Raw genomic sequence first — 25,979 nt, 5'->3', positions numbered from 1 at the left:
ATTTTTCTGTGGGGAAGCAAAGAAATCTGCGGGGGACATGAATTCTGTGCATGCAAAGTGGAGCAGTATTCACCCAGGAGTAAACTGTTGTACACATGGTAATAACGTTGTACTATTTTTTTTATTTCTTTTGATCTCCTTTTGTTTTTTTACCTCATCCATTCCTGGTCCAGATTCTTCTGTTTTACTCTCATCATTGTCATTGTCCTCTTCATCATCATCGTCGTCGTCATCACCCCAGAGCCTCTCATCCAGTTTATCAGCTTCAGCATCACCAAGATTTCCCATCTGTTTATCTAGCTCTTCATCTTCATCTGATTTCTCACTGTCTTCTGTGTACATCACCACAACTCAATGGAACATGCTGAAACACTGATTCTGTCAAGTGCTATTTTTTTTTTTTATTTAAAGTACACTGATGAGAAAATGCATTGACTATGGACTTTTCCAAAAAGGAACTTTACTCTGAAAAGCACTAAAAGCCTCTTGCAATTCAAACAGAAGCCTGTTTAGAAGCAGCTGGTGATTCTATGTACACACAATGCATTAAGGCAAGAAATAATTTTGCCAAGTCTATCCTGTACAAGTTCTATTACAATATGCTGCTGCACAGCAAGCATTTTTGTTTTGCTGCAGGATTTTTAGTTAAGTGAAATTTGTTATGTATTATTATAAAGCATTGGAAAATCAAAATGTCCCCCCTAAAAAGTTAGCTCTATTTTCCTAAGTGACTGTCAAAAGTCAATAACAGCCTATTTCTTTTGTACAAATGTATTATAGCTTTGCTGAATATTGGCATTTACTGAAACACTCATTGCTGTGAAAGACATCTGAAGTCATTAACCCATTTGTAGCACTGTGATAGGTCATTTGACAATAGGAAGGACAGCCAATTCATTTGTTCCAGTTCCACGCATCTGTTACAGTTGAGGATTGTGAAGCTGGCTGTGGTTTGTGTTTTGTAACTCTGACTTGTTACTATTTATACTTGACTTTTTCTATTCTATTCTTAGAGTTGGTTTAAGAGTGTCTATATGCTTTGCTATGTGAAAGTAGGAACTATTACTGAACTAGTCAATTGCATTTCTAAAAACTACAAGAGTGAAATCTTACCAGATTGCCTTAATGAAAGAAACAAACCTTTCTTGTCTTGTTCCCCATCATGCATTTTCCCTTCAAAGTCCTCTGACATTTCAATTGCATTGTCCTCTCCTTCAATGTCTGGTTTGGAGTCTGGATCCTCTTTCTCCTTTTCTTGACCTTTTTGATAAGTGTCTTCCACCTGGATTATTAAATCAACAGTTACAACGGGTTTGTTTTCAAGATTAATACTTGGTTTAACATTACCTTGATAACTCACTGTAACTATTTTTACCTTGATATAAACCTAACTTCTTAGTTGGACAGTAAAGCAGTCAGTAACATCTCCATTTGTTTCTTTCACCTAAACACAATCTGTGTGTTTTATTTTTCAGGATTGAAGGTCTGAACATTTCTACTTTCTACCGTCCTTTTTATTGGTAAAAATGGCCCAAAAAAGAACTTGAACAGAAACTATTTTGCAGTGTTCAGCAATTTACAGGAGCCAAGACTGCTGCTTAAACATTGAATCTTACCCTGGTGGAATTTAGAAGGAAAAAGCAATTTACTCTGAAAGACCAAATTTACAACAAATTCCACTCACAGTAACCAAAGTTAGGGTATACTACAAATTTGGTTTGCTGCAGCTCATGCTAATCTTCAAAATAAATCTTGATTTCAAATAACTGACCAGCGATTCATTTTTAGTTATCCTTGAACCAAACCACACACATACCTGGTCTTCATTTTCTATTTTGTCACTCACATCCTTCTTGCCTTCCCCATCTCCAATACCACCTCCCTCATAATCATGGAACTCTGTTGCTCCCTCTCCTGCTACATCCTCCATTAATTCTTTTGGCAGACAAAATCCCTAGAAAAGGGAAACATTTACTGATAAATAGTCAAAAATTAGTACTGACAGTAAAGACAGTATAAGTGAGTATTTTAAACAATAAGAACAAGAAGTGTTATACTTTGAGACCCATTTCCTTATAGTGGCCCTACTCCTACAGTAGTACTTCCTAGAAATATAGATTTGTGCTAATCTGAATAAACCTGAGTAGAAATCAATTGTTTCATTAGCAGTGAAAAGCTTAAAAAAAAAAAGACTCAAAATCTCTAAGCAGTCTCACATTTTTTGTTTGCATCCCATCCTGCATACTGTAACTCTACCATGCTGCTGCTACATGCAACCAAGAAATGAACCAGAAAATCCCTGAAATCTCTTGAAAATCAACAGAGAAAACAAATTTTAGACATATGTAAGTCAATTCAAACTGTACTTACACAATGTGTACATTTACATTTAAGCCACTGTAGACTTTTGTCTACATTATGTACGATTAATATCAATCTAATAATTTCTCTAAAGGTTCTTACCTTTTGCGTGAGCTCTGTAAATATACTGGTTAGAACAGAAAGCAATTTCCCAGTACTTCTGTGAGATGCCAAGGAAACAATGAGATAGAACAAGATAAGATCTGAATACTTGGAAAGCATGGGCATTAGGCGCACAAGTAAGTAGCAGGATTGATTGAAGAACTGCAAATTAAAGACAAGGGAAAAAGAGCTTCCAGTCATATAACTCCATCTACATTAAAATGAGTCCTCAGAAAGGGTAACAATACTGAAAACATCAATCCTTAAATCATGTTCTGCCTTGACTAACTAATGTGTCTGCACCATAAATCCAGTTTAGTTTAACACGTGCCTTTTAGAAACTCTCCATCCTGAAAAATGTATTTTAACTATCTAGTCTCAAGAAATAATTGTGTGGAGTGAAGTGACTTATTTTGTATTAAAGAACTCAATTTTAAGCCTAAAAAAATACACGAATAGCCAGTGGAGATATTTTACTTAAATTCCTTCTGTTCCTAGTGTTTTTTCTATCTTTTGCATTTCACAAAAGCGAAACCTTTCTTTCCCTACAAAAAGCAGAGGCTTGTCTATAAGAACAGTTATTCGGCGGCAAGCTGGGATGTAAATCTACCTCGCACTAGCATGCTAGGCATTAACTGTCCATGTGGACCCTGCTACCATGCAATGGAAGTTCTGCAGTGCACTTTGATCTGCCCTGTTTTCACACGTCTTTCCAATTCTGAGGATAAGTGCAGATGGGGTAGGTGGCGAGGCAGAGACAGTAAATATTTATGAACCCATGTTCAAATCTTCCTCCCTTGGGACCACAATACAAAGAGAAGGGGAAGAATGAATTTACCATGTGTTTGTCTGCTGTGCAATCCTCTCCATAAGATTTCAGTCTTTCCAGGAGTTCTGAAATGGCAGAAATTATTTTCTGCACATGCAGAGAACTCACATCAGCATAGAGGTCTTCATCCAAGAGCTTAGTTAAAAGCCCTGACTTGAGTCTGTCTGCTGAGGCCTCCTCCTCTTTGACAGAAATACAGAAACACGAAGTTACCAAAAACAGTCTCTAGACTCTCAAAGTAAGAAATCCACCAATTCTTAACCTTATCAAGTTTCATAGGTCGTTCCAATTAACATGAAATCTGTGATATTCAGTAACAGATGCTACTTAAATACAGGGGTAATCTAGGTGCGCATAACTTACACTCACAGACTTACCATCTTCCTCTGAGCATTTTTCTTTCTCCTTTCCTTTTTCCTGTTTTCTCTCCGTTAAACACTGGATGGCATACAGGACAACATGAATGGCAGTTTCTACTTGCACAGAGAAATGTTCTACAAACCCATCATCTGATTCTTGGTTCCCTTTTGAAACATAAAATTGCCAGCTTAACATGGGAATGCATTAAATTTAAATGCATTATTAGTCAGCATGTTTTCCTCATATACAGCACACATTGCTCTACATGATACATTGACTGGCACCTATTTAAAATTTGGAGAGTAACACTTTTCCGGGGATAGACAACAGATGTTATTAGGGATGTGCTGAAAGCTTCATTAAAGAGAAGCAGAGCACTCAGACTTAAAAATTTGGGCAAGGAGGCGTTTAATCAACTCTGCAGTGGTCCAGCGGTTCCAGCCCCAGCATCTGGGTTAAGACTTCGGTGTCCAATGCACATTGACCGGTAGAGTCCAAAAGCATGGGAAGTTTAAAAGGACAGGTGCATCTGGGACCAACCAGAGAGATCTCTAAAAAGGTAGTGGGGGATGGTGTAGCAGTGAACCTCAACATTTTTAGCGAAGCATTCAAACTTTTCAGGGGTTAGCCAAAATGAAATGTGGGAGGTTTGCCCATCATTAAAAGAGACACTCTGAAAGATCACAAGACATTGACAATTCTTTGGCTTAAAAAAATACTTGCTCAAAGCAAGCTCATGGAAGACAACAGCCAACAAAATAGTGCATTAATTTTCTCCCACACTGTGTGGGTGAATATTTGCACTCATGGAATTATGTTGTGCATAGTGCAGACTGGCACTATGCAAGTTTCCTCATACATCCCTCCCAAAGTATTTTTCTTAATCCTACAACTACAAAATTAAGCAGACACTATAGACTACACAAGTTGTGTGATGACTTTGCAATGGACAAAAAGTTCAGACTAGACCAAACTAGTTTTACTGCGCCCTAGGCACATTTCAGCTCAGATGTCCTGAATTCTCATTTAAATTTCAAGACTTAGAGGAGCAGTCCTTACCAACACAGTCTGAAGTCAAACCGAGAAGCTGGGTTTTCCAGGTAGTGAAGTCTGCGGCAGTTTTATTAACTTCCGCTTGGATGTATTCTAGGCTCTTGATTAATGCCATCTGCTTCGTAGACTTCATACCTTCCATCCCTTGAAGAACATATAAGGACTCTATGCTCTGCAACTGAGTTGAGACTTTCAACAAACAGCTCAGCCCTGAACTGCAAACTTCAAAATCTTTCCTATAAGAAGAAAGAAATGGCATAATACTGAAAGAAACATACATTTAAAATTATGCCTTTTCTCTAAGATGGAGATTACTTTATTTCCTAATGGAATAAAAGTCATGGAAACAAGCACTGATGCCACCCATATGAAGTATAATATGCTTAAAGGGGACCTGAAAAGGACAGATGGAGTATGTACTGCTTTGCTTTTTTGTGATGTATAAAAAAAACTTGAGGTGGTGGTGGTTTGGGGCGTTTTTTTTGTAACTATAAAAAATAATCTACTTGTATTTTTACATTAGAAATTCATGCCTTGTCTAAATTGGAACTATAGGACCAACAGGAGAACCAGTGGGATGATATCACTGGAGACCAGAGACAAACGCTGAGCAACAGAGTGCAAGGAATTTTTGGTTGGATTATTTAAAAGAATTTGTTTGTTTTTGTTAATAACTATTTAACTCAAACAACAGAGAAACACTTAGCAGAAGAAATCTTTGTTAAAGATTCAACAAGCCTGCCTCTTTCACTTAAGGATGTGGGACGTCCCAATTTCTATTTGAGATTACCAACAAGTACTCCAGAAAAATCAGGAAAGGACAGATTTGACATCCCAAATATTTCTAAGGTTAAAAGTAAGCAGGAAAGAAGTATATCTTTCAGATTCTTAAAAAAATGTTTCAAATTGCAGCAATATTGGCAAGCTTTTTAATTTACTTCCCGGGTATATTGTTAAATCTTATGAATTTCCAAATGCACAGAAAGTGTTTCAATTCTATGTATGCACACAACTCACCAGGAATAAAATAAGGTCTCACAAGACTGTTGTCTTATTCTGTCTATATCTGCTTTCACGGCCTTAATCTCCGCGAGCATCTCAGTCACTCTTGCAGACAACTGCTGCCACAACTGATCCTGTTTTCGCATCCTGCATCCGGAGGGTAGTTGCTCTGCAGCCACTGGAGATAGGTATTTTAGCTCTGATTGGATTAGATCAGGTATTCCCATCTGGGCATTTTCCAGATTCTGTTCAGTTCCTTTACACTGGGGAATGTTTGTTTTCATATCCGTCCTTACACCATGACTACAGATTAAAGACTGTTCTCTTGGGCAGCACTGTACAAACCAAGATAGCTGCTCAATGACCATCACACATTGCATGGCAAGATGTTGCAGTCTCTCAGTCCACTGCTGAATACTATCTTGAGGAGGAAAGGCTACATTATAGTCTCTAGTAACATTCATCCTTGAATCAATCTCCTGTACACAACTCAGGACATTCCTGTTTAGAAGAGTCATACAAGAAAAAAGGTTAAAAAGACTTTGTATTCAAATATGGAATCACATTTCCTTAAAGTAGAATCTTAGAATATAAAATCAGAAGTATGTAAAATATTGTTATAATATCATCACTTTTCCCATCCAGATACAAATAACTTTTAATAAAGGACATTTAGGATATTTTTAATTATTTCAATATATTTTCTGATTGATTTGCAATAATCTCTTGAAAGCTAGAAAATGAAGCTCCTCCCCCACATTCTGTACACATGAGTTTCTTGAGGTCCTCCTCATCAAAATACTCCAGGTTTATTAAAAACAAATAAGATTAACAAGCTCCCTGGCCTACATTCAATTATTCTTCACTTCTTCCACTATTTAAAGTGGATAAATCCTACCAAGCCAGCATTTTCCAGAGAGAAAGCTCATGAAAAATGATCACATGAACCTGCCATACATTTCAAGTGACAGAAATGCAGCTAAATATCTCTGCATTCTTTATACAGTCAGACTATTGCAAGGAATTATGTGAAGTACAGAAAAATATCAATAAATATTTACATTGCAGTAGCACCAAAAGGCTCTAATTCAGATTGGGAGTCGTACAAAAACCTAAGAGAACAGTCCCTAACTCAACATCATAGACAGTTCTATAGTGTTACAGAAAGAATTTATGGGTGCATGAGCAAGACAGTGGAATTGGCAGGGATATCAGTAAAGGTATGTCTACACTACAGGATTATTCCGATTTTACATAAACCGGTTTTGTAAAACAGATTGTATAAAGTCGAGTGCATGCGGCCACACTAAGCACATTAATTCGGCAGTGTGCGTCCATGTACCGAGGCTAGCGTCGATTTCCGGAGCGTTGCACTGTGGGTAGCTATCCCGTAGTTATCCCCGCAGTCTCCCCCCGCCCATTGGAATTCTGGGTTGAGATCCCAATGCAAAAACAGTGTCACGGGTGATTCTGGGTAAATGTCGTCACTCAATCCTTCCTCCGTGAAAGCAACGGCAGACAATCATTTTGTGCCCTTTTTCCCTGGATTGGGAGCTCAGCCAAGGATGCAAATGCTTTTCGGAGACTGCGGGGACTGTGGGATAGCTGGAGACCTCAGTAACCCCTCCCTCCCTCCATGAGCGTCCATTTGATTCTTTGGCTTTCCGTTACGCTTGTCACACAGCACTGTGCTGTGGCCTCTGTCTAGCATAGCCTGGAGATTTTTTCAAATGCTTTGTCATTTCGTCTTCTGTAACAGAGCTCTGATAGAACAGATTTGTCTCCCCATACAGCGATTAGATCCAGTATCTCCCGTACGGTCCATGCTGGAGCTCTTTTTGGATTTGGGACTGCATCGCCACCCGTGCTGATCAGAGCTCCACGCTGGGCAAACAGGAAATGAAATTCAAAGGTTCGCAGGGCTTTTCCTGTCTACCTGGCCAGTGCATCCGAGTTCAGATGGCTTTCCAGAGCGGTCACAATGGTGCACTGTGGGATACCACCCGGAGGCCAATACCGTCAATTTGCGGCCACACTAACCCTAATCCGACATGGCAATACCGATTTCAGCGCTACTCCTCTCGTCGGGGAGGAGTACAGAAATCGGTTTAAAGAGCCCTTTATATCGATATAAAGGGCCTCGTTGTGTGGACGGGTGCAGGGTTAAATCGGTTTTACACTGCTAAATTCGGTTTAAACGTGTAGTGTAGAGCAGGCCTAAGTCATCCAGAAGTGACTGAGAGTGGAATAAAATGGCTAAAGACAAGGTATTTATTGTGCACTGGTGATCATTTTTTTCAGCCCAAGAGCTGCAAACCCCTCCAAACTAAATATCCAACTATACAAGATTTTTCTTTTATACTCTGCTGAGGTTTCTGTATTTTCACTTAGAGAGTCATGTGTTACTCCTAGGGGAATTCTGCACATCTGCAGATGCATAGAATTAATCTGTCCCACATAATTCCCATCCCGCCCCTGCATAAAAAGCGTTTTGCTGAGTACTGCAGTTCCACCTTTTGCCCACCATAGGCCACTGTTGCCCCAGAACAGCCAGCTCACAGCACTTCAGGGGCAGAATGTATTTTCTGTGGGGGGAAAAAAAACCCGTAGGGGAATTCTGCAGCACTGGGCATGCATAGAGTGCTTGCCGATCAATTTAGTGCGTCTTCACCAGACCCGTAAATCAACAATGCGGATCTACTGGTAAGTATAGACATGCTCTGAGACTTCCCCAGCCGCCAGCTCACACAATCTCTGTCTCTGTCACACTCATCCCCCTCACACATTCTGTCTCTCCTCTCCCCCTACCCCATCTCTGCAGAGTGGGAGGAGGAGACAGGGCTCAGGACAGAGCAGGAGAGCTTTCAATGAGTGCCTTAAAGAGACAGTGCACTGCGTCTTTCAGAAACTTCCCCAGCAACCAGCGCGCGCACACGGGCGCGCATGCACGCACACACAGTGTCTCTGTCTCACTCTCTCACACAGTCTTTCATACATACTCACTTTCCAACATATACTTATATTATTACTGTTGTTACTTCTTGGTACTTTGTAAGAAGGCATTACTGGGTAAGACCAAAGGTCCATCTAGCCCAATATCCTGTCTTCTGACAGTAGCCAATGCCAGTGGCCCCAGAGGGAATGAACAGAACAGGTAATCATCAAGTGATCCATCCGCTGTCGCTCATTCCCAGCTTCTGGCAAACAGAGGCTAGGGACACCATCCCCGCCCATCCTGGCTAATAGCCATTGATGGACCTATCCTCCATGAATTTATCTAGTTCTTTTTTGAATCCTGTTATACTCTTGGCCTTCACAACATTCTCTGGCAAGGAGTTCCACAGGTTAACTATGCGTTGTGTGAAAAAATACTTCCTTTTTTCGTTTTAAACTTGCTGCCTATTAATTTCATTTGGTGGCCCCTAGTTCGTGTGTTATAAGAAGGAGTACTTCCTACAATGCACATATATCCTCTGTAATTTTATTCTTTCAAAGTGTGTTATTTTAGTTTTTTGACTGGTCCATGCATTTCATAATTTTTATTTCTCTCTTACACTTAAATTTAAATTCTTTGAGTAGTGAGCTCTAAAATGCCTAGCCTGTCCTGGCTGGAGTAATTATCCCTATTGGTAACTTTTAAAAAATATATATTATATCTAGGTTTTTTGTTTCTACTGGTGGCGCATATCCTCATATTACCTCAGTGCACATAACAAAATTAATCCTGCCCATGGATGGAAAAAATTAGAAGGAACATTGCTCAGGAGCTAGTGGTGTGACGGCGTTGAGCCTAGGGGTGGGGGGCTGCAGGGAAACATGGGGATCAGGGGTTTGGGGGAGAGGGGCGGTTGTGCCTGACTGAATGGGAGAGGCTAGGGGTCAGCCAGGGTCTGCATGGGGAATGCTTCCTAACTCCCTAACAATCCTCCTCCCACCCATACCCAACACCCTCCAGGTTCACTCCCAGGCTCTTCCCCTCTCCCTCAGCTCCTCCATTACCTCTGACTCCCCCAGGTGTTTGCACTGCTTCTGACAAGTGCAGGAAATATAGTTTTGTATTGTATTTTAAATGAATTACTCAAAGTTCTATATTAATATGCCTATTTGTCAAAAAAAATTAGAATCTTTTTTTTTTGGTCTGTATTGTTACAGACATACTTGCTGACAGATATTTTGAAATAAATTACCACAATAATTGAAACTGGTATGATTGTATTGTGTTATTTTGACAAAATATGCAGAATTTTTAATTTTTTGGTGCAGAATTCCCCCAGGAGTAATGTTTGTCAGCCACTTGCTGGCCAATTAATTTTCCCCAAAACTTGACAAGCTAAGATACAAGTTAAACAAACAAGTCCAATCTCAAGGCACTATCACTATCAAATCGCTTATGTTTGACAATCAAAGGATGTTGATATAATTTTGTAGTGTGATTCTTTTCTGGCCTTCAGTTGTGTAGGTCTCTCATTTCTCTTAAATGTTTTGATTCTTGGTAGGCTACTCATTTACTAAATTTTCAATCTGCTTGCCCAGATTTGAGCTCAGTTGTGACTCTTGCTCCACATTTTAATTCCAGAAGGTGGAGCTGTTAGTCTACTGAATTAAACACATTAATATTATATTGGTCTGAAATTGATCTGTGCACTGAGAGAGGGGACAAATATGGCCTAATCACAATTCTTTTCCTTTTATTTGAGACATCAGCTGTATAGGCAAAAAATAAAAAAAGAGAAATCTATTCCTTTTATCATGCAATTTTCCATCCTTTTATAAATTTAAATATTTAGAGTCAACCTCCTCTTCACCATTTTAAAATAAGGCTATACTAATAAAATGTGAGATACCTCAGTATTATCCATTGTTCTGTCAAGGCAGTGAGTGAGCTCCTCTGCTTAACAAGCGTCTTCATAAGGTGTGCAGTGAATCCTTTACATCTGTCAATGCTACCTAGTCCAATTTCCTGAAGAGAGGCGGCAGAGCAAGCAAAGGTGACTAAAACTGTGTTCAATTACATCACACTGCCTTGGACTGTGAGATCTAACAAGATCACATGCAAAACAGCATCAGGCTTAATCAGTGCTTGGATGAGGGAATACCTGGGAAAGCCTCAGGTACTGCAGAAGGTGGAGCTGATTTAACAGGAACCATTTTTTCCCCTTTCAATACTAAACTAAAACCCACACAAGGTATAGGCACTTCGCTGTTGAAGATGCTATCTTTTGCATGAGACACAGAATGGAGGCTCTGACCAAGTCTGATCATTATATATCCCAGAGCACTTTTCATGAAAGTAGAAATATCAATGCTATTGTACTGACCAAATCCCACACTGGATAATTTGGATTACAAGAAAGGCTACAAGAAAGTACAAGAAAGGCTAATGGGATTCCTGTATACGTACAATGCAATAAGCAATTTGGAATGAAAGATGCTGTACATACAATATAGATTATTAAATAACATCTCTGGTTATTTTTTAAGTTATATATTCACAAAGCCAGAGACTCTCAATAGTTTTAAATCACTAAGTTGGAATGCTGTCCCCAAACCAGAGTTTAAATAAACATAGATCTTCTATGACTGTGACTCAACTCAGTATCAGAAAATCCCAACTCCAAGTTCAAAGTGGTAAAATAAAATTCAGATAAAAACCATTCTCCATTTTTGCTTGCTGTTACTCCTTTACCTTGGCAGGTGCTAATAATGCTGTCTGAAGCCTAGAGTGGCGTGCAAGAGATCGATAGAAGTACTTTTGGCATCCATCCCAGACAGAAGAAATCTCTGTCAGCAACCTGAAAGAATATGAATAAGTCTGACTTTAAAGATACACAACGTCAGGATCCTGGAAGGCTTAACAGCAGGACTGGTATCACCAAGCTTAGAGAAGCTGGATTTATCCGTGCATTTAGCCAACAATTTTTCTGCAACTTTATTAAATAAATGATCATAGAAGTAAACAAAGTTTTTCAGTTCCTCCATGGCTGTTCTACGGGAAAAAAAATACTAAAAAATTGAAGCTACTGAAGAATCTGAGTAGTAATTATAATTGAGACTTGGGGTGATCCAACTCATCCCTATGTCACATTCACAATTTAAAGGGACACTAAGTTGGAATTTTTTTAAATGACTAAGGCTCTAGCTACACTACACACGGTTGTGCTGTTACAGCCGTGCCGCTAAAAGCCACACAGTGTAGCTGCTGTTTGTTGGCAGGAGAGGGTTCTCCTGCCGACAAAAAACGTCCACCCCCCACTAGCACCAGCAGCTTTATCAGCAGGAGAGTGCTCCTGCCATCAAAGCCCTGTTCACACCGGTGCTTTTTGTCGGTAAAATTTCTGACGTTCAGTGGGATGGGAGAGGGGTTTTAAACACCCCTGAATGACAAAAGTTTTGCCGACAAAGTGTCAGTGTAGACCAGTGGTCCCCAACCTTTTCGTCTGGCGGGCACCAGACGAAGGACCGTGGCGGCGGTGGAGCATCTGCCGAAATGCTGCCGAATTTCTGCGGCATTTCGGCGGCGACGCCTCTCGATGACGTTGCTTGTCGGCAGCAAGCGTCGTCGTCAAGAGGCATCGCCGACGAAATGCCGCAGAAATTCGGCAGCATTTCGGCGGATGCTTCACTGCTGGCCAGGACGCAGGCACCGTGTTGGGGACCCCTGGTGTAGACATACCTGTAGTCTAGATTCCAGTACAGAACTCTTTCTCCTTATTTTGTTGTTGAGAAAGTAAAATTATAAATAAACCCCTACATTTGGAAGGGATATAAACCCTCATGCTTCAGGGCATAAGATGTTTGACCGAGGGGTTTATGAAAAATGCTTCCCTATGGGCAGGTTAATCCATAACTCCCTGCTTTGGAGACCTTGCATCTTCCTCTCAAACATTTGTTGGAGACAGGAAACTAGCCTAGATGGACCACTGGTTTGATCTGGAAAAGGAATTCCTATGGTTCTAAATTCCTAAACATTCGTTAAAAAAAGTTAAGTGTTTTTCTGCTTCCATTTTGATTGAAAAATATTTTCCCCTCAAGTGTTTTTAGTTATAGTAAAATTGTAGGTGGTACTACAATAGGAATAATATTTTCAGTGGTTTACTGACCATATAGTTAAAGTAAAAGTAATTCATAGATGTAAGAAAAAAAACCAAACCTATAAATAATCCAGAAAGACTAGGCAGAACAAGTCATTCCAGATGCACTTCATTTTGTAAGTTATGTTGATGGTTAATATTACAGTCCAAAAGTATAAAATGCTAAGTACGTACTTGGCATCCAATTCATGTGTGCAGTTGACTAGGGCTAGTGCACTGTGTAAATCCAAGGGGTGCAGACAAAGCATATCCTGAGGGTCTTTTGAACGAGACCAAGCAAGGCCTTTTCGATATGACAAACCTAGAAAGGCATTAAAAAAAAAAAAAACCCACTTATACCATGTCTTCATGCTCTGGTACTTTGTTATACAGTATGAGACCTAGTCAGTACCAATTACGCTAACACACACAAAAGGTTTTTTTCTGAGGCCAACAGCCCTTTAGGCAACAATACGTTAGTAGCTAATTCAAGATCATGATGGAGAAACACACAGAAAAGTACTGAATGAAGACGAGTAGACATTAACCTTACGGGTGATTTGAAAATGGGAAGAGTAGTAAAACAAGGCAGAAGCAAACCAAAAAACATGCATCCGAAAGGCAAAAACTGAAGTGTCAAATAAAACCAGGGACAATCAGTCTTCACCTTGTTATTCAGCAGTTGTTTTGAACTGGGTTAAGTATAATGTTGCTTTCACACAAGCCAACTTAAATAGTACTTTCAAAGCACTTGTGAATATAATTTTTATAATCAAGTAAGTATTATATAATAGCATCAAATAAATTCAAGTCACAACAGCAAGTCACATATACCAAGTTTTCAAACAAAACGGAGAATAACCACAGCAGCAAGCACGCAGCACTTTCCCCATCTTACGTGAGGAAACTAAAGCACAGAAAGGTTAAATTCCCATGGTGTTGCAGTGGTAGAGGCAGAAATAGAACCCATGTGTGATGGCCAGGCCAGTTCCCTACCTACCAGACACTACCACCTGCCTACAACATTACATCCATTGACCAGCAACCTTCTTGCAAAGTATCTATTTCATTAGAGTTATCACAGACCACTATCAAAAGCAGAAAGTCCATCTATGGGGACACATTCCACATAGAGCCATTAATGTGTATGGCCATCTAAATAAAACTGATCTTGGTATTCTGGGAACTCCTTACACAACATGCCCTGAGAAATGCTCTCTCTCAAGTATTGCCAACACATAAAAATCATGAGTCAAGCCCCTCAGAAGTAATCATGAGATTTTAAAAATAATACATTTAATGCTTTTCACTTGCCTTCTGGCCTGAGCCTTTAGGGCGCACTTTAGGGACTCAATAGTGTCATACTTTCAAGGTTCTCTCTGCAACTATAAGGCCTATGAACTTAACTTTTTTTAAATGAAAGTTGAGAATCTCACCTAACCACATGCTTCTAGAAGCTGGGGCTTTAAAAAAAGAGACACCACACAATATAAGACTCATGATAAAATACACACACACTGTGACTTGCAAACCTATGTTTCTGGCTAGAGATTGGTAGAATAGGGACAAGGGAAAAAGAAAATGTTGACAACAGCCATCCATTGTGGCCTATTACACAGTATTTAAAGTTTACCGCCCATAGTCACATGTAAGGCAAAAAAAGGGTAAAGTGTCAGGGCATTAAACTGGGCAATAAGTCGGTCTATAAAGTCACTTACTGTAAACACAGTTACTCAGCCAAGAGATGGGCAAGAAAGACTTGGGTAGGATGTAAGGCTGGGAAAAAGCTGAGGTTTAAAAAAGCTTCAGGAAGCTGTTGAGAAGGCTGCTGGGGCTTGAGGGCCAGTAAAACAATGACCAAGCTAAGAGAGGCCACAGAGAAGCACTGAGAAGCATTTGCTTGTGTGGAGGTTACACATTTTGGTAATTTCAGTGATCCAGGACAGCTTATGAAAAGGAGTCAATATGACAAGAATGGAAACAGTGCTGGACCAGTAGCTTTGGAGCTCTCCATTTATCTTTAAAACTTCCTGCACTGCCTTTCTAACATGCCTTAGCTTGTTCTTAAGGGACCACTTCCCCAGGCAAGCAGTTCAGCCTTCATGTCCATTCGTTCCTTAGCTTCTCTACCAATACTAGCCACTGAAATGTAGGCCCTTTTTCACTAGAGATGAGACTGGAATCACCAACTCATTTCACATTAGCTTTGAATCAGTGAATGGGTACCGAGTCCCCTCCCACTTCTAAAGTAGGACAGTGGCCCCTGACTAAATATTCTGAATAAATGCTTTGAAATAGAGATCATATTGCATATAATGTAATGCAACACAATTGAATGGAAAGACTGTTCTAATAATCCTGACTGACACCAAAATATTGACCTACATGAAGCTTTGATACACAAATCCAAAACAGTTAAATACAAGTTTACATGCTCGTGAAAACATTATGCATGATGCCTCAATCTGGAGAATGAAACTATCACTCAGTGTGTGTGTTTATTAGCAAAAGTATTCTATCCTACATCTTCTGAATTTTTAACCCAATCACATTTAAAGTAAATCTCACCTGTTTCAGTAAGGCTTTTAAAGAGATCTGATAAGGCCCGTTGTTTCTGCATAAGAATATGTTTGACCTCTGACTTCTGCTTTTCCTTATCTGCAGCCTGATTAACTGTTAAGTTCTGCAGTTCAAGCACAGAGGCAATGATATCACCTGTATGGGAGACAGTAGAAGGAGAGAGACTTGGAACCTCAACATGCATAAACTAATTATGGAAAGGATCTATATACATAGCTGATTAAGAAAATGCTCTTAGATTTTTTTGGTCACACAGTCATGTGTTTCCAATACTCCCCTGTAAACTGCTCAAGACTCTCCACCCGGTCTAGAAATGAGTTCTTCTTCATAAGAGTTGCACACAACATCTTCATTCGCTTCGTGAGCTTGGGCAAACGACACTGAAGAGATTCTGTATCAAACATAACTCCACCATAGCATTTTTCTGAGAGCACAGTCTGTGAAAATGGAAGAAATCAGCATCCATATCAACATACAGCTCCACATAGATCGTAGCTAAGGCTAAGATTATGTCACAGAGTCTGTGACTTCCGTAACATTTTCCACTTCAGCCCCAGGGTGGTGGGGCTGGAGCTGTCAGCCAGCGGGGGCCTGGAGCTCTGAGCACTGCAGGTGATGGGGGCCCCTCAGCACCACGGGCGGTGGGGACCCCAGAGCTCCGAGCCATTGTGGGCGGTGGGGAAACTGGAAGCTTTCAGCCACCGCAGGAGGCTGGAGACCCAGAGCTCCAAGCTGCTGGCTCCAGAACTCTCAGTTGTTGCAGGTGGCAGGGGGGACCCCGATTCTGAGCCATTGGTCCTGGAGCTCTGAGCCACCATAGTGGGTGGGGGCCCTTGCAGCTCCCAGCCACCGTGGGTGCTGAGGGGATCCCGAAGCTGTGGGTGGGTGGGTACTGGATTCCCCTTCCTTCCCCAAGGTTCCAGGAGCAATGGATTCTTCCTAGAAGTGTGTGTGGGGGGGTCACTAAGATCACCCCCTCCGTAGCCCCACCCCTTTCCCTCCAAGGCCCCACCCAGGCTAGAGCTGGGCTGGGGAGCCTGGGCCCCTCCATGTGCCCTGGGTGAGAGCCCGAGAGCAGCCCCCGGCCCGTATCCCTGCCCCCCGTGTCCCCAGCCCAGGGCAGGTACAGGGTCCACACCTCCCCACAGCTGCCCACGCCGGACTCCAGCTTGGGCGAGGGAAGGGCCTCAGAGGCCGAACAGCTGGGTCATGGTAAGAGCCTCCCAGGCAGCTGTGAGGAGCTGCAGACCCTCCACCTGCCCTGGAAGGGGGTCCAGGACACAGGACGGAGGCTGCTCTTGGGCTCTCCCACCATGGGCAGGTGGAGCATGTGGCTCCCCACAGCTGCCCATGCTTCCTGGGCTTCTCTTACCTGGACTGGGCTCCAGATTCCAGCCTGGATGGGGGGTAGGGCCACGGAGGTGGGAGGGGGGGAGGAGGGGCAGGCGGCCACACCCATCCACTTTCAAAACTGGGAGGGCCATGGCCCCTTGCTGCCCCCCCCTGTGATTTTTACTAAAAATATCCATGACAAAATCTTAGCCTTAATCATAGCAACTTGCTGTAAACCATTCCTAAAGCTCCACATACAGCTGAAACCCAAAACATTTGCTATCTAATCAGCATATAATTCAAAAGTCTTGTGGCTTAATCAAAATACTGAGTTCAATTACACATTTTGTCCACACCAACACTGGGGTAAGTTGCAATATAAATCTCAGTTTCTCAATCCACAAGTCAAGAATAACCCTACTTATTACCCCCACACTGAAAGACTGAGAGGTTTAATTGGTATCTGCAAACAGCTTTAAAGATATTCAGATGGAGGCTAATAGTTAACTGCAAAGTAGCATAATTATAAACCACAGAGTGTCTGGAATTATCCCCTGGGCTGGTTAACAGTTATTCCTCAGGGCTTTCTCAACTCGTTTATCGCTTGCTGTGGTTGTTTCATTCTCTCCAGGACAGAATTATCTGCATCATTAAACTTGTAAAATGAGCTAATAGTTGATAATCAGCAACAGTATATGCTTCTATTGCAAGGAATACAATAACATAAAAGTGACCACGTTAGAATTGTATCAGATCCCCTCTCAGATTGCCATACTGAAGTAACAATGCAGGGACAGAGAGAGAAGAAAAAAAAATATCAAACACTCTCCCAGTGTGAAGAAATCGAACAGAATCCAGGAAACTGCCAGATGGAAATATCTGAGCCAATTTCATCCAAGCTAATATTCTCAGGAATTTCAGTTAGATTTTATTTATTAATTGTATGTATTTATTATATAAGTTTATTAACCCTTAAAACACTAATACTTCAATGGGAACATGAATCCGTTTCAGAATGTAAACAGGATAACTTCCCCTCTTGGCTGGATTACATGCTAATAGAATTTAGAGCTGAATCCAGGAGGGCTAAGAGTTATCAATTTATTTGAATCAGAAATTCTCCTCCTCACCTAATACCATAGCCCTTTCAGACAGAAAGGCAAAATAAGCCGTCTTCCCTGACACTGTTATTGTACTGACTAGGTAGGTAAAAGACCACCACAGCCAATGCCTGAGTACTTGGAGACAATGTACACATCCACTAACAGATCTTAACTGGAATACAGATTACTCTGCATGGCAAAGCTTACTGTGCAATACTGACGCTAAGCATATTCATCGCATTCCCTCCCTCTTGACCCACATTTTATCACACAAATCACAACTGAAAGACAAAAGACATACTTTAAAAAACTTTGACAACACTCAAAGAAGAGGCTTTTGGCACTGGCTTGTGCAGAAAGTCATATAAAAACAAAATCAACATTCAAATCAGAATGCAGAACATGCTTGTAATTAGAATAAGAAGTGCACATACCTGGGCAGCATCTGTTCTAGCAGACAAAGTTTTTCTTAGTATGCTGTTTAACCTTTGAACTTTAGTCTCTTGGTTCTCAGACTCTTCCTGCCTCTCCAAGCAGTCTAGCGCTTCTTCTTTATCACTCTCAACCAGAGCAGGTCGACAGGGCTCCTTCAGAACAGATTCAAACTTCTTCATGAATTTAAAGAGGGTCCTAATCAACAAAAAAAAACAACACCCCACAAGATTATCAAACATTCTTTTCTTGAAGCTTTCTTATCTTCCGAGAGCAGATATGGTTCTATGGTATAAATAAAACCCCAGTGATATAACAAGCTCAGTGCTGCACAGAATCCAACCAGTAGGAAGTTAGAAATACAGTATGTGCATATACAGTCTATCACACTGGATCCCAAAATGGTCCCTTTCTTCCAAAATTTCCATGTTACCTGTGTGTCTTCTCCACAGACTGTTTTATAGCCCAGAAGCTGACATCATTCCACTTAGAAATTTTCACAAATTCCTGTAATAGAAGAGAAACTGCTAATGAAATATTCCTTAAAAACACAATGCTTTTAAATGCAAATACTGCAATCACAAAAAAAAAAGGATGTGTTAATGCGCTGACAGCCCCAAATAGCAAGGCATTCATATTCACCTTCTGCTAGTGTACACATTTGTGCTGGAAGTGTTGCACAGACAACGTGGTTAGATCCATATGGGCCTCATCACTCTGCTGTAATCTCTCTGGTTAAGTGGAACTGACTAACTCCAGACAAAAACTACAACCAACCCTCTCAGTCAGCTAATTTTCACACAAGGTGGAGTGTGAGGAAGGCTTCCATAGGAATTTCAGTAACCAGTAGAACTATTCAGTGCAGTTCAAACGATGACACCTGCCTCACTGTTCCTTCCGACAATTCAGCACATTGTTTGAGGAAAGCTGCTATTCTTACCTTAAGTTCTTTTTCTATAGGCTGACGAAGTTCAGTGATCCTGGCCTGTACACATTCTGCAAACTGCTTGTAATAATTGTATAGGTTCCAAAGAATGCTGCACAGCATATCTGGAAGAGAACAGAGCTGTAACAACAAGCTTCTTTCAAAGATAACATTTTCTTCAATATCAACATCCATCTCTTTGGATTCATGAAACTCAGCAATACTGATAGAAACACTATGAAAAGCAGGGCAGTAGGCACTACAGTAAGTGAGCTGTATGTTGCACCTGTGGACTCTTGTAATCCGTTTCCAGTGTCTGGAATCATGGATAGTTTATTGCTCTAAAGAACAAGTTATAGCCCCATTTACAAATGATAAAAATTTACTTACCCTTTCCTTCTACTTGAGGCATTAGCAGGACATGACAGTGGAAAACCAACAGTGCTTGAAGTCGTGTATGAAATTCCCCCAAGGTAGATCCTTCAATAAAAGCTTGCAGTGTGTGGACCAGCACTGTTAAGCTCAGCTGCTCATTGGTTTCTGTGATTTCATAAGGGTAGGATTTTAAAGAAGAAAAAAAAAAATTCCAACTGAACATTTTCATTTGGCTGCTATAATCCGTATTGTGAGAGAGTCCAAATCAGGATCTGGCTCCCTCAGGCTAGCTTCTGTTAGGGCTGTTGATTAATCGCAGTTAACTCACATGATTAACTCAAAAAAAGGAATCACGATTTAAAAAAATTAATCGCAATTAATTGTAGTTTTAATTGCACTTTTAAACAATAGTATACCAGTTGAAATGTATTAAATATTTTGGATGTTTTTCTACATTTTCGTATATATATTGTATTCTGTGTTGCAATTGAAACCAAAGTGTATATTATTTTTATTGTAAATATTTGCACTTTAAAAATAAATAGTATTTTTCAATTAACCTCATACGAGTACTGTAGTATAATCTCTGTCGTGAAAGAGCAATTTACAAATGTAGATTTTTTTTTTGTTATATAGCTGCACTCAAAAACAAAACAATGTAAAACTTTAGAGCCTACAAGTCCACTCAGTCCTACTTCTTGTTCAGCCAATCGCTAAGACAAACAAGTTTGTTTACATTTATGGGAGATATGCTGCCATATCTTACAATGTCACCAGAAAGTGAGAACAGGCAGTTGCATGACATTTTTGTAGCCGATATTACAAGGTATTCATGTGCCACATATTCTAACCATTTGTATGCCCCTTCGTGCTTCGGCCACCATTCCAGAGGACATGCTTCCATGCTGATGACACTCGTTAAAAGAATATGCATTAATTACATTTGTGACTGAACTCCTTGGGAGAGAATTGTATGTCCCCTGCTCTGTTTTACCCGCACTCTGCATATATTTCATGCTATAGCAGTCTCGGATGATGACCCAGCACATGTTCATTTTAAGAACACTTTCACTGCAGATTTGACAAAACAAAGAAGGTACCAATGTGAGATTTCTAAAGATAGCTACAGCACTCGACCCAAGGTTTAAGAATCTGAAGCGCCTTCCAAAATCTGAGAGGGACGATGCTTGTGGAGCATGCTTTCAGAAGTCTTAAAAGAGCAGCAATCCAATGCAGAAACTACAGAACCCGAACCACCAAAAAAGAAAATCAACCTTCTGCTGGTGGCATCTGACTCGGATGATGAAAATGAACATTCATCGGTTTGTACTCCTTTTCATTGTTATTGAGCAGAACCCATCATCAGCATGGACACATGCCCCATGGAATGGTGGTTGAAGCATGAAGGGACATATGAATCTTTAGTACATCTGGTACATAAATACGTTGCAACGCCGACTACAACAGTGCCACGCGAATGCATGTCCTCACTTTCAGGTGACATTGTAAATTAAGAAGCGGGCAGCATTATTTCCTGTAAATGTAAACAAACTTGTTTGTCTGAGCGATTGGCTGAACAAGAAGTAGGACTGAGTGGACTTGCAGGCTCTAAAATTTTACATTATTTTATTTTTGAATGCAGTTTTTTTTTTACATCATTCTACATTTATAACTTCAACTTTGATTATAAAGAGATTGTACTATAGTATTTGTACTGGTGAAATTAAAAATAGTATTTCTTTTGTTTTTTTTACAGAGCAAATATTTGTAATAAAAAATAAATATAAAGTGAGCACGGTACACTTTATATTTTGTGTTGTAATTGAAATTAATATATTTCAAAATGTAGAAAACAGCCAACAATATTTAAATAAATGGTATTCTATTATTGTTTAACAATGCAATTAATCGTGATTAATCTTTTAAATCGCTTGACATCCCTGGTTTTTGTATGAACCCAGGGAGAGATATTCGCTGTCCTGAAAAAACTTGCATTCTAATTTGAAATAAGCCACAACAATAGAAGGGAAAGAGGAAGATGAGTGGTAATAAGATCATATGATTGCAGAGGCCAGGTACATGCACAACTTGATGGTTCAAAATCATTTTTTATTTTCAATCTCTATGAATAAAATAATTCTCAACGATCCCACACTATCTCACAATCTAGAGATCATCAGTTGTTCAGTTCCTTGTGGGCATCATAGCAGAGGCAGGTCTCAGACCAATTTGAAAGTGCTAAGGATGGTGGCTTAATGGAACCAGTATCGGGAGAGTATGCGGGGTGGTAGTAAGGAGAAGCAAAACCACTTTTCTGATAAAAAAAAAAAATCAAGGGCTTGTTTTTAACAGTCCTAGAATCAATGTAGCTGATCTTGAATGGTAAATTCGGCATGAAAATATCCCTCTTTAAGGAGGGGAGTCCTTCCCTGCTGCAGAGGAAGTTACTTTTGCTTTTGCAGCTCTAGAAAATTGCATGCTGAACATGTGCAGCTGTTTTACACTAAGCTTGTAAAGTAGACATCGGAGGACAGTTGCTGTGCATGCTATGTGATGAAATAACTGTAAAGTGTGCAGAGCCAGAGGGCACTTTGTATGGTATGCAGAAGAGAACACAGGTTATGAGCTCAATGTGCCTTCTGTGGCTGCAGAGAAAGACTCCCTCCTGCAGACCCCCCAGCTTAAAAATACCACTTAGTGTGATATATAATTGCTGAAGTTCTATTTCTAACTGTTCATTTATCACAGGCATTTTAGGAGCAGCAGAACTGGGAAGGTGCCTGTACTAGAGAGAGGAGTACACGTTCCTATGAGATGTGTACTTAAGTGGCAGAAATAAATATGCAATACACATTGTATTTGATAATAGTATGTGAACATGTACATTATTATAGCATATTCACTAAAAGGGCAGGAATTAAGGTTGTGTGGTATTTTCTGTCTAAGTGCCTAACTGTGCACCCTTAATTGATGGAGCTGTATTATACATTCTTAGTAGGATAATAGTTACCTTCTGTGCTCCCCTCAGTTTGCTCTTGCATGTACTTTTCAATCATCTGATGGATTGAGAACCAGTGCTTTGTGGATTTTTCTGTGTGCCGCTTCATAGTATTGTCCAGACTAACCGACCAGCAGCTGGAAACAGGTGGGGGAGAGAAACCAAGGTAATTATTTATATATTGAAGACTCTAAAGTAGGGTGAACATTTGTTATTCCTTATTTCTGTCAAAATTAGTATTATTTTCAAGCAGAAAACTGAGTGTGTAAGAAAGAGATTACATAACAGGCAAAACTGACCACTTAAGTTCACAACTTTGTCACTACCACCTGAAGAAGAACAACCAATGCCACCACTGGCATCAGGGCTTAGGTATTTTGCCACTCAGGGCTGAAAATATTTTTTGACCGCCCTGTCCCCCAGAATGGCTGAGCAAACAAACACCAAACAACCCCCAACCGACAGCAATGTGGCACTCAAGGCAACAACCCTGACTAGCCTGGTGGCAGACAATAGGAAAACATGATCCACATTCAGGGTGAGGTGTGCTTCTGAAGATACTGCATTAAAACTAAGAACTTAAGATATGGAGACAATGGTGCATGACACTCAAGAAAGAAATGACGAACAGTAGGGAACTGACAATTCTTACTTTAACTCCAGTCTACGCCACTGGATGATCAACTGAGTGACCAAATCAAGATGTCTCCGCAAAGACAAAGCTCGACTTGCATTCTCCTCCCAGTCCTGAAAGAGAGAAATTCCTCTTTATGGAAGACAAGAACTCGCACGAGAGAAAGAGGCATTAAGCATGACAGAACATTCCCCCTCCATTACCACACAGGCTCGTGTCCCATGTATTTGTGACCAGCACTGGATTTCACAAAAAGCTCTATGTTGGTTTTATTATAGTACCAACACTTAGGTCACTGTCTCTTGCCACGGCCAACGATTTTACCTGCAGGTGAGCTATTAACTTGAGAAATTAAAATGGTTTCCTTTCCCCTCTTACCTGTGACTTTGCAAGCAGAATCTCTAAGCCGTTCAGGAACTTTGAGAGAGGACTGGAGAGTGGGAAGCTACGGATTCTGTCCATCACAACCAATAGCTGCAACAAGAAGTACATAAGTGACAGATGGAGTTTCCAACTCAGAGTAGCTGGTCAACCCACATGCAACACTTGAGTTTGAGCTAATCTACATTCAAACGACATCAGTGCTCCCCTTCTTTGGAAAAGAGAAAACCTTTTTATTTTAAAATGGCCTCTCCATTTTAGGATTTAGACCAGTGAAAGCCAATATTACACAACACATAAAAGCATCACACATTGGCCAAATAGAAGAGCTTCAGCCAACATTAGTGCTTATGGCACTTTGCATCACTCTTCAGTGAACAGAATGGACTAGCTCCAGAGGGAGTCGCATTGAATCCTACCAAAGTGAAGCATTAGAGAAAGGAGAAGACCCTCACTGTTGAATAGAAGTTACTCTGGAAAACCTGGAGCCTTAAATGAACTTATAATGAAAAAACATTGTCTTACAAGTCATTAGAATGAACTTTGAGGCTTTGGGATCTGCAAAACACAGCATATTATTTTTACATTTGAATTGAAGATAGCACATGTGTTTACATGAGCAAACCTATCAATGTTATGCAACTGGATCATGTTGCTGACAGGTAGCTAAGAAGCTACAAAATTATCCTAATTTACAAAGATATTACTATAGTCTTACTGTAAAAAAAATAATTTCATAATAACTAGATAATTAGATTCTGATGTGTCACACACTAGGGTGCATTACACAGACTCCCCAGCCCACACACATTTATCTTGAAAGTTTACTGTAATGCTCTCACCTGCATGAGTGCAGGGTGTTCAGGCCATTCTTGCAGTAACCTGTTTACTTCTTTAGTGAAGTTATCAAGTACAGGCTGGCATTGTCGAACTTGCTGAATATTAGGGTGCTGGTAAAAGTCATATGGGCCATCTTGTTGTATGATGAGATCTGAAGTCACTTCCTCAAAAAGTGTACTGTGGAGAAGCGTGCTAACTAAAAGTTGGCTGCCAAGAAGATAATCATTCATTTCAGCACCTAAGAAGCCGAAAAGGAAGAACTCGTACATTCTGTGATCACTTTTTCATTCACCAGAAACCTACATGTTTCTTTGTATGCCTAGAGCATTATTCAAAACCTTCAGACATTGTACATTTTTCAAGTATGAGAATGTTTAAAGTATGAAGCAATGAAGTGTGAATGCAGAAAGAAAAGGCTTAAAAATTCAGGTTGGTTGTTTTACCAGATCTCTGAACAGCAATAAGTTAGCCTGATCTACAGCATAAAATGGTTTGTGGTTGAATGGACAGAGTGGCAGGTAAGTAAGCAGTTCTACTTTGAGAAGTGATTAAGATCATATCCTGGAGAGTCATGTATTATTGTTATAATTATTTCCATATCAAACATGTTCAATTTACAAATAAAGACCATGTTATCCCCTCCCCCCCTTTATTTCTAGCCCTGCAAACTCAGTTTAGGAAAGGAAAAATCAAGCTAGGTTTTCTTTCTTCCTTCCTCTGGAAATTAAAGGCTTTCCAATACAAATTAAACCCACAGGGAAATCTGTGAAACCCCACTGTCTTTAACAGGGCTGCACAGATGCAAGAGATTGGAATGTCAACAGTTCAGCTGATGAATCACAGAAGGAATAGGATCCAGCTCACTCTTTCTAGTTGGCTCCACATGGCTGAAATGTGGAATGAAAAAAACGGTTGTAAAAATCTGACAAAGAATTCAGAAGATATGATTCTGAATACACACAGGGAACAGGTCTATTAGAAGGTGCCATTTTTAAGCGATCACTTTTCAAGGCAGAGCCATGGTTAGTAACTTAGACAATGCTGGGAAAACATTGGTCTAAAACAAAGTATATTTAATCTGAAACAACTGCAGGTAAAGCTTAAGCATTAACAACAACCTTAAGAATTAAAACGGTATGCCTGAAGTACGGCTAACAGCCTTACCTATCAAGGGATAGAAGTGTGCCACTAGAGAAGCACCAGTCTGATAGCTGGAAAGAAATGCACTGAAATAATGTTTAGCTTGATGTGGGGGCAGGCTCTGTTGATACCACAGGGACCGTGCGAAGTTTAGGCACAACTGCTGATGAATCATCATCACTGTCTGCATTGAACTCTGGGATAAGAGAGTTATTTCAGTGGCTGCTAAATCCTCTGAGTCCTCTTCATTTTCCATTTTTTCCTCTAGACTTGCCTGAGCTGTGATATCTTCAAAGTCCTGTAAGTCATATTAAAATAATAGTTAACTTTACCCTGCCTGTATGCTACATTTACTATCTGTATTGTACTAGTGACCAAAGGCCCCCTGTGCAAGGCACAGGTAGCAATGTTTACTATCCAATCTGAAAAAAGAGACAAGTGACCATAACAACTGGCTGGTCT

The 25,979-nt window shown here is 40.3% G+C and overlaps 1 protein-coding gene across 4 annotated transcripts in view; it reads right to left on the bottom strand.

The window, feature by feature from the left end:
• The window catches only part of MDN1 (midasin AAA ATPase 1), a 175,688-nt gene that overhangs the window by 17,731 nt on the left and 131,978 nt on the right, over positions 1-25,979 (bottom strand). For 3 of the 4 annotated variants that reach the window (XM_039529043.1, XM_039529046.1, XM_039529045.1), the window contains exons 65-86: positions 25,542-25,815; positions 24,380-24,615; positions 23,535-23,630; positions 23,175-23,269; positions 22,535-22,659; positions 19,540-19,689; positions 19,165-19,274; positions 18,658-18,731; positions 18,227-18,422; positions 15,635-15,794; positions 15,346-15,492; positions 12,973-13,099; positions 11,394-11,499; positions 10,552-10,667; positions 5,723-6,208; positions 4,712-4,941; positions 3,670-3,816; positions 3,302-3,474; positions 2,464-2,625; positions 1,817-1,954; positions 1,141-1,282; positions 154-332 (exon numbers count right to left, since the gene is read on the bottom strand). In XM_039529043.1, the coding sequence (XP_039384977.1) occupies positions 154-332; positions 1,141-1,282; positions 1,817-1,954; positions 2,464-2,625; positions 3,302-3,474; positions 3,670-3,816; positions 4,712-4,941; positions 5,723-6,208; positions 10,552-10,667; positions 11,394-11,499; positions 12,973-13,099; positions 15,346-15,492; positions 15,635-15,794; positions 18,227-18,422; positions 18,658-18,731; positions 19,165-19,274; positions 19,540-19,689; positions 22,535-22,659; positions 23,175-23,269; positions 23,535-23,630; positions 24,380-24,615; positions 25,542-25,815 (3,669 nt within the window). The remainder of the gene's footprint in view (positions 1-153; positions 333-1,140; positions 1,283-1,816; positions 1,955-2,463; positions 2,626-3,301; positions 3,475-3,669; positions 3,817-4,711; positions 4,942-5,722; positions 6,209-10,551; positions 10,668-11,393; positions 11,500-12,972; positions 13,100-15,345; positions 15,493-15,634; positions 15,795-18,226; positions 18,423-18,657; positions 18,732-19,164; positions 19,275-19,539; positions 19,690-22,534; positions 22,660-23,174; positions 23,270-23,534; positions 23,631-24,379; positions 24,616-25,541; positions 25,816-25,979) is intronic. The other variant, XM_039529044.1, reaches the window with a different exon arrangement.

Source organism: Mauremys reevesii, linkage group 3, assembly GCF_016161935.1.
Source record: "Mauremys reevesii isolate NIE-2019 linkage group 3, ASM1616193v1, whole genome shotgun sequence".
NCBI lineage: Eukaryota > Metazoa > Chordata > Testudines > Geoemydidae > Mauremys > Mauremys reevesii.
The sequence above is the reverse complement of the archived record's forward strand: the minus strand, read 5'-3'. Positions and strand labels throughout refer to the sequence as shown.